The 11,518-nt window shown below is 42.9% G+C and overlaps 1 protein-coding gene across 2 annotated transcripts in view; it reads left to right on the forward strand.

Moving 5' to 3' along the window:
• CRADD (CARD and death domain containing adaptor protein) overlaps positions 1 to 11,151 on the forward strand; it is an 84,719-nt gene extending 73,568 nt beyond the window's left edge. The window contains exons 3-4 of one of the 2 annotated variants that reach the window (XM_087763795.1): positions 1,574 to 1,920; positions 9,003 to 9,027. In XM_087763795.1, coding sequence (XP_087619921.1) covers positions 1,574 to 1,881 — 308 coding nt within the window. In that variant the 3' untranslated portion in view covers positions 1,882 to 1,920; positions 9,003 to 9,027. Of the gene's footprint in view, positions 1 to 1,573; positions 1,921 to 9,002 lie in introns of both variants that reach the window. The other variant, XM_087763796.1, reaches the window with a different exon arrangement.
• Positions 11,152 to 11,518: the final 367 nt, after the last annotated feature.

Here is an 11,518-nt window from a genome sequence, read left to right on the forward strand (position 1 = left end):
CTTAAGGTAATCCTGCTTGAAAAGAGAGCAGATATACGTTATGTTTGTGTTTTCTTTGCATAGGTATCCTTTTCCTGCTATCTGTAGTCACCATTTTATTTATGAAATTAATTATTTGACTTCATGGTATGTAACAGCAGAGAAATACTAGGTAGGGCTGTAATTCTTTTTTTGCATGGGAAACAGAATAACATCCACACTATTAACGGGTGAACCTTCCTCCGTGCTCTTCCCAATAAAAAGCAAATGAACAAGTGAAAACCCAATCTCTTTCAACTCCTTAAACCCAGGGACTGCTCCTTATGGCTTGAAAAGCGTGAAAACTTAAGACAGTGTGAATTTATTCAGGGACTTCTCTGTCGATCTGTTTAACATGGATTAATACTGAAGGTCATCGGTATAGCAGAGGTCTGTGGAGGTAAAAAACCTGTAAGACAGATTAAAAAAAAAAAAGTTCAGGAAAACCGCATAGCTACTGGAGCTGAGTAGTGGGAAAACAATTGAAAACTTTTGTCATGAAATCTGAATGTTTATATTTCAGGTTTTAGCAGTCTGCTGCCACATCCGCAACTACTAGGCAGTCATTAGCAAGTGATAAAGAATATACGAATTAGCTGCTGGTATTGAGCCAACATAGAAACATCTGCGTTCTTGAATTGCCTGTAGATTTACAAAATTTTATGCTGTCATTTTTTCCTACCCTAATACTCAAAATGTATTTAATGTCACAAAGCGTGATGCTTTAGAGCTCACACAGGAGAAAAGATTGCCAACGAATGAAGGAAGATATATGTACTTTTTAACTACACCAGTAATGCTAAGCCCCAGCAAGCTTTTGGCGGGAAGGAGCTGAATTTGGTACCATGGGTGGATTCTGCTTCACTTGAGGGAGACCGTTTAAAGTTGCCGTAGATTTGGTTATCTCTGGATCATGGCCACAATTTATTCTGCAAGTTGGCTGTCATAGTATTAGGTTCCAATTTATTTAAAATAAGACAAAGAACTTCCTGTCTTTTAATACAAGTCTTAAAAAAACAGCACGATGTGGAAGAATGCAGCCAGTCTTAAAAATTTATTTCATATTTGCTTTCATTTTGATTAGTGCCTTTCATAATTTAATTACAAGACATGGAAATATAAATTACAGTGATAGAAGTATGCTTACGAGTAAGTGTTTTATGATCACTAATTCACAGAGGTTGGTTTTATTCATACACATTCTTTATATTAATGACTGTTTGCATTCATCAGATCAGAAGTTATCAAGATACAGAAACTTTCCAATCCTGCATTTATGAAGCATAACTGCAGCGTGTACTCAGCCGAACATAAAATTCTCTGTCAATTTTGTTTTACTGCAACGTAGTCAATTGAAAAAAACGTGCCACTTTCTAAACCCTTGGTTTAGGTGTTTTTCTTTTAATGTGCTTATGGTACAGATTCCATTCAGTAGTTTAGTCTGAGTATTTAACTGACCAAGATTTGATTTTGATTACATTAGAGAAGATAGTATTTATTCTGGATTTATACAGGTGTTCTTGGGAAGGTAACTGGGCGTGTTGTTCCTACAAAGGTGCAGGTTTTCCATCACTGGGATTTCCCCATGCTGAGTCAGCTCTACAGGAGGAAGAAGAGGGAGTTCCCAAGCAGAGATCAGAGATCAGCGCATGCTCGGCAGCCATCGTTAAAAGGGGTCCTCTGATAGCCTCAAATGGGATGAAGGAGGTGTGCAGCTGTTTGGTAGTGAGCAGAAGCCTACAGAGGAGGCAACCAGCACAGATAAGTGGAACAGCTACCACGGTCTTCCACCTTGCAGCTACCCATGTAACTCATCACTCAAATTTGGCAGGAGAGACAGAGAAACAGCTGCACGCATCCTAAAAGCAGGAGAAGGCTATATATCTTCTCCAGTCTTCTTCTGTACGTTATTTTAATCTGAGTGTATTAACTTTATAAATGGAAACATACCTATAATGGGGTCAGCCGTCTTGCTTCAAATAGTACAGGATTTGGTTGAATTTATTCCCGCTCCCTAGTCAAACACTTTTTGAAATGCACTGACACTAGGAGGTGAACGACAGTGGTTTTGAATAGACTTTGGATGGGCTGCGTGATCTGTGCTGTTTGCAGATGTATAGAAAAGATAGGTATATGCTGATATATAGAAAAGAAATATTTTTCCATGTTCCCTGGAGCATGATTATTTGGCGCTGTTGCAAAACATTAATGTTCCCTTCCCAGCCTTTGAATCAGTCTGGTGTTTAATTAGCAACAATGACAACAAGAAAAAGAACAACACCCAAACGATATAGTAGGGGTTGGTTTCTGAATAGTCTGTTCTACTTTTTTCACTGATCAGTGATTTGAGCTTGTTTCTTGTGTTTAAACAGGTCCTGAATCAGACCCTTCTAAAGTTCACAGCAACAAAATAACCTTATAATGCTTTATGATCCTTTTTAACATGCACAGTAGGGAGTAAGCACTGCATTCTCCATGCAGGCCTGCCAAGTGTCGTATATCTAGCGTGATACTTTTCCATCTGGCACTCCAGTCATTCATTGCTGCAGGTTGGCTTAGAGCTCATGAATTTGGATGTGCTGTAGGAAGAGGGCAGGCATTTGCCTACAGTTCCGCCTGTTAGGACAGGGTTGGGAGAGAACAGCTGAACAAGAAAGCAGAAGAGCAGCTGTACAAATGGAGGCTCACTGTCACCTCCCATTCCCTTTTCTAACAAGTTGAGCCAAGCCACCCCCTGCAGTTATCCAGCACCTTCTGTTTATTCCACCCTTCTCACCAGGTCTGCCACCATCATCTGCCCTTTGACTTCAGTGATCTACAGCACCCACTGAGATCCCTCAAAAGGCTTACTCTCAGCTTTCCCTTTCATCCAGCATCTCTGGCGGCTCAAGACTCTCAGCTCTCAGAAGTCTCCGATCCCTCCATTCGTGGGACTATTACACACTTACCTTCCAACTCAGGTTCTGCAACCCCACCTCACTGCTCTTGAAAGACTGTCCCAACCTGATCCGCCAAGTGTTGTTCTGCTTCATGACCCACTTCTACCGTTGCGCTTAGGCCAAGGGGATTTCACTTTAAAGCAAATATACCTGGTTATGTGCAAGTTGTTTGCTATTGTGACATTCGGTCATTAAATAATTTCTGGAACATAACACAGCTGCCAAAACACACAGCACACAGTCTGGCAACCGTGACCATGCCTGTTCAGTACCCACTGCTGGGTCTGTGGCTCAGGCTAGTTGAACAAGTGCACTGTGCTCCAAGGGGGCTGGAAGGAAGCAGACCCTGGCACTAGATTCTTTATTATATATGTTTCCCTTTAGCCGAAGTGCCCCAAATGTCGCTGGCACATTAGCCACGATGGCTCTGTGGAGCTTCAAAGTCCCTCTCAGCATAATTTCCTATAGTAACCAAGGCTGTGCGCAACTCCGCTGCGGGCCGTTACGTGTATGCGTGTACCCCTAGTAGCTTCTGAACCTGCTGGCCAACTTCAAGAAGCCTGCCTAGTTGCCGTTGTGGAGAGGAGCAATTTCATGACTGTCTTGAGAATCGGTAAGCAGCTGGAGAAGTCCTGAAGCGAGAGTCAGCTGTAGGACTCACACCTGGGGGAAACAAAGCTTCTTTGGTTTGCTGCTTGTGGAACTGCTTGATCTAACTTTAGCACTTCTTGGGAAAGAACTGCACTCCAGATGCCAGGAAAGATGATTAAAGAGGACTCTGAAATGCTTGCTTTGAACTTTTCAGAAATTATGAGCAGGATCTGGTAAGAGGGTTAAGTGAACAACAGTTAGTGACTTAAGTCCGGATCACTGAAGGACTCTGTACACTTGTCAGTAGGAGGTGCTGAGGCCAGATGCATGTCTAAGCGGTTACTCCTTTTTGCAGTCCCATTCCAGTTATGCAGGGTCTGAAGGCCAGAATCACCTACCTGTTTCTGATGTGATTATGTAAAAAGTAGAGCATTTGCCTAACATTCTTTCTGCCAAGGGCTCTTGCACGTAATTTTGCTCTGTTTCGGCATACCCCTAGATTCCCAGGAGAGTTTTCTGTCCACCAGGCTCCATTCTAGAGGTTGGGAAGCATTCTTGACCCTTCCTGGGGAAATCTTTATATTTTTTTCAGGAATGATTTACCAGGAGAAAGGGAATGAAGAGGACTGTGACTGTGCACCTCAGCATTAGGATGTGCATCTCAGAGAGACCTGGATTCCCATCTCCTCTTCCAGGTCTGCTTTTGTCTTCTTATTCAATGAGTATGTACATGGTCATTTAAATGGATAAAATGCAGAGGCAGCTCCGGAAGCAGAGACCGGTTCCCAGAACATCCTTTCCCAAGGGACAGATTTATTAGACAGTTATTAGATAAGAGGTGGGCCATGGTATCCCTGGCTCCCCAGCTGTCTCCTGAACTGCCTGTGGAGTTGTCCTTGCAGGATTAGGCAGCAGCTGATTGAGACTTTTTCAGCACTTTGGATTCAGGTACATCATTTCCATCAAAGTCCCTTTTACGCAGCAAAGAGCAAAAGCCAAAAAGTTGTTTTTGTGTTGCATCATGTAAAAATGTCTTAACTGCATAAGGGAGAAGGCTCCCTGAAACTCCAACAGATGCTTTTGATCGTGCACAGAGAAGTCATACTTAAATGGAGAAGGGCCTTTTAGACAAAACCATAAGGCACTTTGGGCTGCCGACAGTTCTGAGGAATCATCTGGGTACTTTGCATGTCACTGAAAAATGCCTCAGCACTTTTCACTGCTGTGTCCTGTGTTGGAGCCAAGCTTGCTTGCTCCCCACTGCATTCCAGCAGCATGGAGAGCAGGAGGTCCATTCCTCAATGCTGATAAAGATTTTCCCATGGTGCAAGACAGCCTAAGAGATGATCTCAGCTTTTTTCATCACCTAGAGATGGTGATGAGAAAGCAAAAGCAAAAAAAAAGCCTTTAGGTGATTCAAAGCTCATTTTAACTGGACTTTATCTTGCATCCTCCCACTTGTGCCAAGCGGGACAGAGCTGGGGTGAGTTTATTTTCCAGGCCCTGATTGTTGCAACATCTTCTTGGAGTCTCCTACTTAAAGCTGGAGAGATCCTGAAGAAAAGAAATGCAAAAGTGGTGTCCAGCTGCCTTTGCCCCATATATAGCTTTGGTATCTGGGTTACTCTGTTTTGTCTGGTACGTATCTGTGATACTGTCTATTTATATCCAGTTCTGTCTCCTGTCCATGCTCACCAGCACCATCATGTCTCCCGATCTGTCCAGTGGTCTGCAAGCAGACACATACACACAGGCCAGAAGTTGTCAACATCGCCTGTTTTTTTAACTGGGACAGCTAGGATAAAGGCTTAGGGTGGATGAGCTTCCTTGACCAGTGAGAGCTGGAGATGGAGAGCAGTGCATTCCCTCATGCTGCAACATCGAATAGAAGGAGCTGCGGGTCTTCCTCTACGTTGGTTTCAGCTCCAAAACCAGGGTGGAGAGTGTCCTTCCCACCTCCAGCCCAGAGAAAGGGGATTTTTGTGGTCCTATTGCTGTGCCAGCGAGCTGGCCGGCGGTCCCGGGAGAGCAGCTCTGCACCAGGCTGGCTTGCTCCCCAGCACAAAGCCATTGACTCTCCATTCCTCAGGGACTTAGTGACTTCAGCGTGAGCAGCAAGACTTCAGCCTCTAAATCTCCACAGCACGCGGCCCCGGCATTTTGTGGCTTAGACCATGTCCACAGCTGGATGCGGTGTTTCACTCGGTGTGCTCGCTGGAGGTGACAGCACCGCAAATCGCCTTCTCCGGGGAAACCCTCGACACCCTCCGGTGGTGCCCCAAGCCCTGCTCCTTCCCCTATCTAGCAGTGCAGTCCTCATTTTGCTAAGCTGAAGCGTATATCTAACATAAGCATGTACACCTCCACATCGGATCCACCTAAAGCAAGAAGAGCTTCACATTTTTCGCAAAATTGAGGTCTCAGTATCCTAAATGTACCTTTCAAATGCAACTGCGGGATCTGCATAATTGAAACTTTTGCTCTAATCTTGTTGCCTCCCTCAGGCAGTTCCTGACAAATGGAGATGATAAGTGAGGGTCTGTAACAAACATAACTAAAAAAAGGCATCTTTAATGTTTTTGCAATGTGTTCAAAGCAGCTTGGGTGCTGAGCACAGAAAACTCATTTCCCTTTTACCTGAAATGCCATTATGTTTATTAAATTAGGAGTGGCATTAATCCTAGAACATATCCAACTCTTGTGATTTTGCATTTGTCATAACTAAAAAATCTCACTAAATATTTCTCTATACCTCTAAATAATATTGCCTGTCATGTAATACTTGTCTCAGATTTTCCTCAGTGACTGGGTATCAGAGCTGAAAAAGAGCTATCACAGAAAATAAAATGGGACTAAAATAACAGTCCTTTGTATTAAATTTAACACTTGGCTTCTCTCCCAGAATTTTCCACATCCATATTAGAATCAGATGGTAGCGTAAGATGAAAAGATTTCCTGGATGGATTTTATTCTTATTCTTACTGAAGGGCTGATAACAGGCTGAGGGCAAGATACTTGTTGTAGTAAAAAAATCTGCCTAATATCAAAGAATGGATGGACAAGCTGACATGGATTATTGTTAGGCCTCCCTGCTTGATCACATATCAGTATCATAAAATCATTCTGCTAGTGAACACGAAGTATAAAAATTCCAGCACGAGAGCAAAAAGCCCAGGCTGGCAGATACCACTCCTTTGGGCACACGGCTTTCTGCTTAGTAGCTGACCGTAAGGCGATGCAAGGGTTTGATATCAAAAAGTAGTGTTGGCGACAGCACAGTGTAGCTACATTTATTTTAAATTTTAGTTATTCTCAAATATCTGCATTCATGAAAGGCACTCCCTCGTCCTGGCTTACCTGTGGAGCTGGTGTCACGTGTGATGTGACAGCGTAGGGCAGCCCCACCAGTATTGCTCAGGCTTCTTCAGGAGCCACGCATCCTCCGCCCTGTCCCCGAACCAGCCACTTGCCCCGGGTTCCGCTGGCAATCTGGAGACAGAAGATCAAAGGGACTTAAATACTCTTCAGAAAGCAATTTTCCCTTTACTCAAAGCAGCTTTGTATAGTACTTATGTATGACTGGGCTTAAATTGTACAAACGTTTGCAGGCTCTGGGTATTCTATGCAAAAAACAACTACCTTTGATAAAATGAAGGAGTGGTGCTTTCTAGTGTTGCTGTTCTGCTGTAGTGGAGACTGCAAGCATGATATTGGAGCTATAAATTAGATTTTGCAAAGCGGCTCTTCTGTAGGGAGTCTGCCGCTTCAGACCGACAGGCTATAATTAGCATTTTCTTGGGGACATTTTTGCTCTGTTTTGACACACTATCTTCAGCAACAAAAGCAGAGCAGCAATTGCAGGCTGCATTGACCCTTCATTTCAGCTTGTGATCGCAAAAGGTATCAAAGAGCAAATATGCTTTATAGATATCTTATGCTGCTTTTCTAAATGCACCTTTTTAAAGCAACTGGTATGTGGTTTGAATTTACAGGCAGAGAATTGTTTTACCAGCGCTGGTGTTTACAGCATCAACGTCAACATCTGAGCTTATACTCAGCACTTCTTTTACAGTCAGTGGAGAGAAATGTGCGCATTTAGAGGAGTAATTAATCTGATCTATTTTAGACATCTTCTTTCCAGTGAAATGAATTGTATTCTAGAAGAGCCTATTTCTCTCCTTAGCCATAATTAACCCTAGTATAATTAGTTCAGGAGGGGCCATCTGTAGTTGGGTGAAATGGAACCCATACAGCATGTTTCTGAATAGCGGTGTATTCTGATTCTGCTATTAACCCTTGTTTGTGTTAATGCCTCTTTTTTTTTTTTTTAATTTAATTAAATTATTATTTTTTTAATTTTAATATTTTTTTTTAATTTTAATTCCCCGGATTACCATAGGGAATACACAAAGAGATGACTCGTGTTTGTAGGAAATACTTGGTTCAGTCCCTAGGAGATTTTTACTCCTGATAGTTTCAGCTACCTTAAAGCTTCCTGTGAAAGCTGTTTTGATAGTTGTATTGATCCTGTCCTCCTTGACTCAGGTACCAGTTCAATGCTAAACATCTTCTCGGATGAAGAGTGCGTTCTGGGGCATATTGGGCACTTGGGCAATACTAAGGGACATAGGGCAGAAATCTCTGAGAGAACATGGGACCTCCTTGCATTCTGCTGAAAACAGCTTCAAGGAGGCCAGATGAATGGGGCTGTAGCAGCCTGTTTTCAGGACTGTTACTACAACTGAGGTGAGGGATAAGGAAGCATAATTTGTATTGGGGAACAGTGTTGATGCTCTGTTCATTTGGGTTCACCTGAACCATGCTTATGGGTTCATTCAAATAGAAGAAAAGCCCCCAAAGCTGGTCTCCTCAAGACGAGTTTGCCATATATGACAGGGCACAAAGGGTAAGTAGCATCTTAGGAGACAGAAGAATTTCCTGTGAACAGCCCTCAGCAAAAAAAATAGAGTAATACCTAGTAACTAAGGAATCAAAGTTATTTCTGAAGTGTATAAACAGAGTCACAGAATAGGAGTAATAAGGTATTATTGGTCCCATATTAGTCATTTGTCACTATATCATACTGGTGCAAGCAGATTGATTTTCAGAGGGTGATGGCTGCTGGAAATGCGTTCCTTGAAAACCTTTCTTGTTCACTACCCCAAAATCTATAATTACTTTTGGAAGTCTTGGCTTTGGAGTAGAATTCTGATACCTGGACACTCAGAATCTCAGGGCTCCCTAGTATGGTCCACTGAGCATTAGTTCTCCTCTAATTAATCTCCCGGTTGATTATGTAATTAATTTTTCTAGGTGAGTATGTATTCTGTTTCTTTAATTAATTAATCCTTTCACCTCAGCTTTGCTTATTCCCTCCTTTGTCAAGGTCTTACACTAATATTTGCAGCATTGCCTAGTGACACGTGTATGCATCTTCTTTTTCTTTTTTTACAGATGTAACTGAAATTGCACCGTGTATTTTGAAGACTTCGCCAACAGATCAGCAGCTGAACAAGCTTGCGAGGAGACTGGGACCCGAATGGGAGCATATAGTTCTGTGCTTGGGTTTGTCCCACACTGACATCTATCGATGTAAAGTCAATCACCCTCACAACCTGCAGTCACAGATCGTAGCTGCGTTTGTGCTGTGGAGACAGCGTTTGGGGAAAAAAGCAACAATCCAAAGTCTGCAAGCCAGTCTGATGGCAGAAGAAGTGGATCCTTCTGTGCTACAGTACATGCTTGAGTGAAGCCTTGCTATTGATTGGGAACTTTCAAGTACTTCATTAAATTAAATAAAGAGGCTTCACTGAAATGTACGTTGAAGACCCGACGCCTCAAACTGGAAAAAAATGGGGTTGGGAACGGTAGTTTTATTAAGCTTAAACATTCCAGTTTTCTGTGGCATCTTGTGACTTGTAATTCTTTTCATGCCAGATTAATTTTTAGCAGGCATTAAAAAATGGATCACTCTTTCCTGTTCGCTTTTGTACTATTCCAGTGGGGATATAGGGTGACACTTAAAGTCCTTGCAAGCAGGAGGCCCTGCAGCGAGTTCAGCAAGGTTTCTGGTTTCATTGCGGGAGCAACACTTGGTTTAAGCTATTTTCTGGACTGTGTAGGAGCCTTTTTTACTGCTGTTCCGTGCTAGTTCCCTGATATCCCAGCAAGAAATGAGAATAATCACTGTTACTAATTTAACAATTTTACAACAGTTATTGCAGGTGGCTAATTTCACATTTATAAAAGTTTTAGCACATACAGTTTCTTGCTAGGATAGATGGCTGCCACTTTAGTCTGCCTTTGAAACTGGCCCTAAGTGGAAGTAACAGGAGCCTAGTGTGCCTGTGAGGGTTTCTCCTGTTATTATTTAATGGGCGTAGGTTTCTGCAAGGAGGCAGGCACTGTGTGCGTATGCCATCTCTTAGCATAGCATGGGTGGGGAGTTCTCAGGGAAGACATGCAATAGAAAAGTGACCAGAAGATAGTCGGGAACGGGCAAACGGAATGAGAAGGGGCCTAAAAAATGAGACAACTTCTAAGCTGTCCATGTTTGTCTCCGCTAATAAACTGGGAGACGACCTGGTGCCTGCTGAGCCTTGGTACTGTGCTCTGGATCCAGGCAATCTTGTTTCACAGAAGTTTTACTCTTAGGTCAAGTGTCCATAGGCACCTTTCTCTGACCACCGCATGCCCAACAGGGTACTGAAGCTTGCAGGTCCTTTCTGGTCAAGATGAACTCCCCACTGCTCTCCTGCCAGCTTGTGCCATCCACCAGGCTCATTTGCTTTCTACCAGCTTTTCTGCACCTAATGGGCGCAGCTTCGACAATCCCATCCCCAGTTCTTTGTCAGCTGTAATTGTACCACCAGTGATGATTAAATTTTATCCAGAAGAATAGTATAAGCTTGGGCTTTTCTCCTTCCTTCCTGTCAAGGAGATTTTCTTCCTGCTGGAAGAAACCACTGAGGTTTTTGCTGACCAGGTAAGTGGGGATTGGTCCACAGGGTATGTATCCAAAGGTGATGGAAGTGTCCCGCTGCTCTCTGAGGCCTGATGATACATGTTTTAATTCTCCCTGAGCAGTTTGCTGCGCAGTAAATGAGGAATAAAGTTTGGATGCAGGGTTTCCAGGTCTGTTTATGAGCAAGTTGCAGTAGACTGTTTAATCTACAGAGTCATTGCCAAGTAACTTCCCACCCTACAGGATCTGCCCTGTATTATTTAACAGCTTAACAGCCTTGTCAGAAGTCTTTATTGGGGCAAGAAGGAACTTTACTGCCTTTTTTTTTTTTTTAATTCTTCCTATAGCCAGATTTTGGAAGACATCTGGGAAATTAGGAAAGACAAAGAGATTTTAAGGAAATCCTCTATGCCTTGATTTGCAGAAGCATGGAAACAGAAAACATAGCCTGGCAGGATCAGCTCCTGCAGGTCCCGAAGCAATCTGGTGGTATTTTGGTTTTAATCTGTGTACAGTTCTGAGCTTCAGTAAATCATGATCCTGTTATACCTCACTCAGATGCTAACTAATCATATCCTATTATGGCTACTTACAGAGTTTAAATCTATCAACAAATCCCAAATAAACAATGTAAATCAATTTAGGCCTTGGCATTTATTTATTTTTCTGTTTTATGATGCTTTAATGCCAGGATATTCTTTTTTTGGTTGAAAACCATCCTAGAGCAGGTGTACAGACATTTGGCAAATTCACATGAGCACGGCCCAGCATAGGGAGTGTGATGAGGACTCTGAACCAATTCTGCCAGTGAGATGCACAGGAGCGTGGTCTGCATGTTAGGAACGAGGGTCAGAGCAATGTCCCTGGCAGCAGTTTGGAGGAACAAAAGCTGGAGATGGGGAGCGGGAGAAACTACTGAAAACATGATTTGGAGGAAGAAGTTGGCTCCTGGTGACATAAATGCAAGTACCTTATCTTGTTCTGAGCCAGCATGGAGCAAGTCTTA

This window comes from Nipponia nippon, unplaced genomic scaffold (genome assembly GCF_047370975.1).
Source record: "Nipponia nippon isolate SJK-2023a ecotype South Korea unplaced genomic scaffold, ASM4737097v1 scaffold_3, whole genome shotgun sequence".
Classification (NCBI taxonomy): Eukaryota; Metazoa; Chordata; class Aves; order Pelecaniformes; family Threskiornithidae; genus Nipponia; species Nipponia nippon.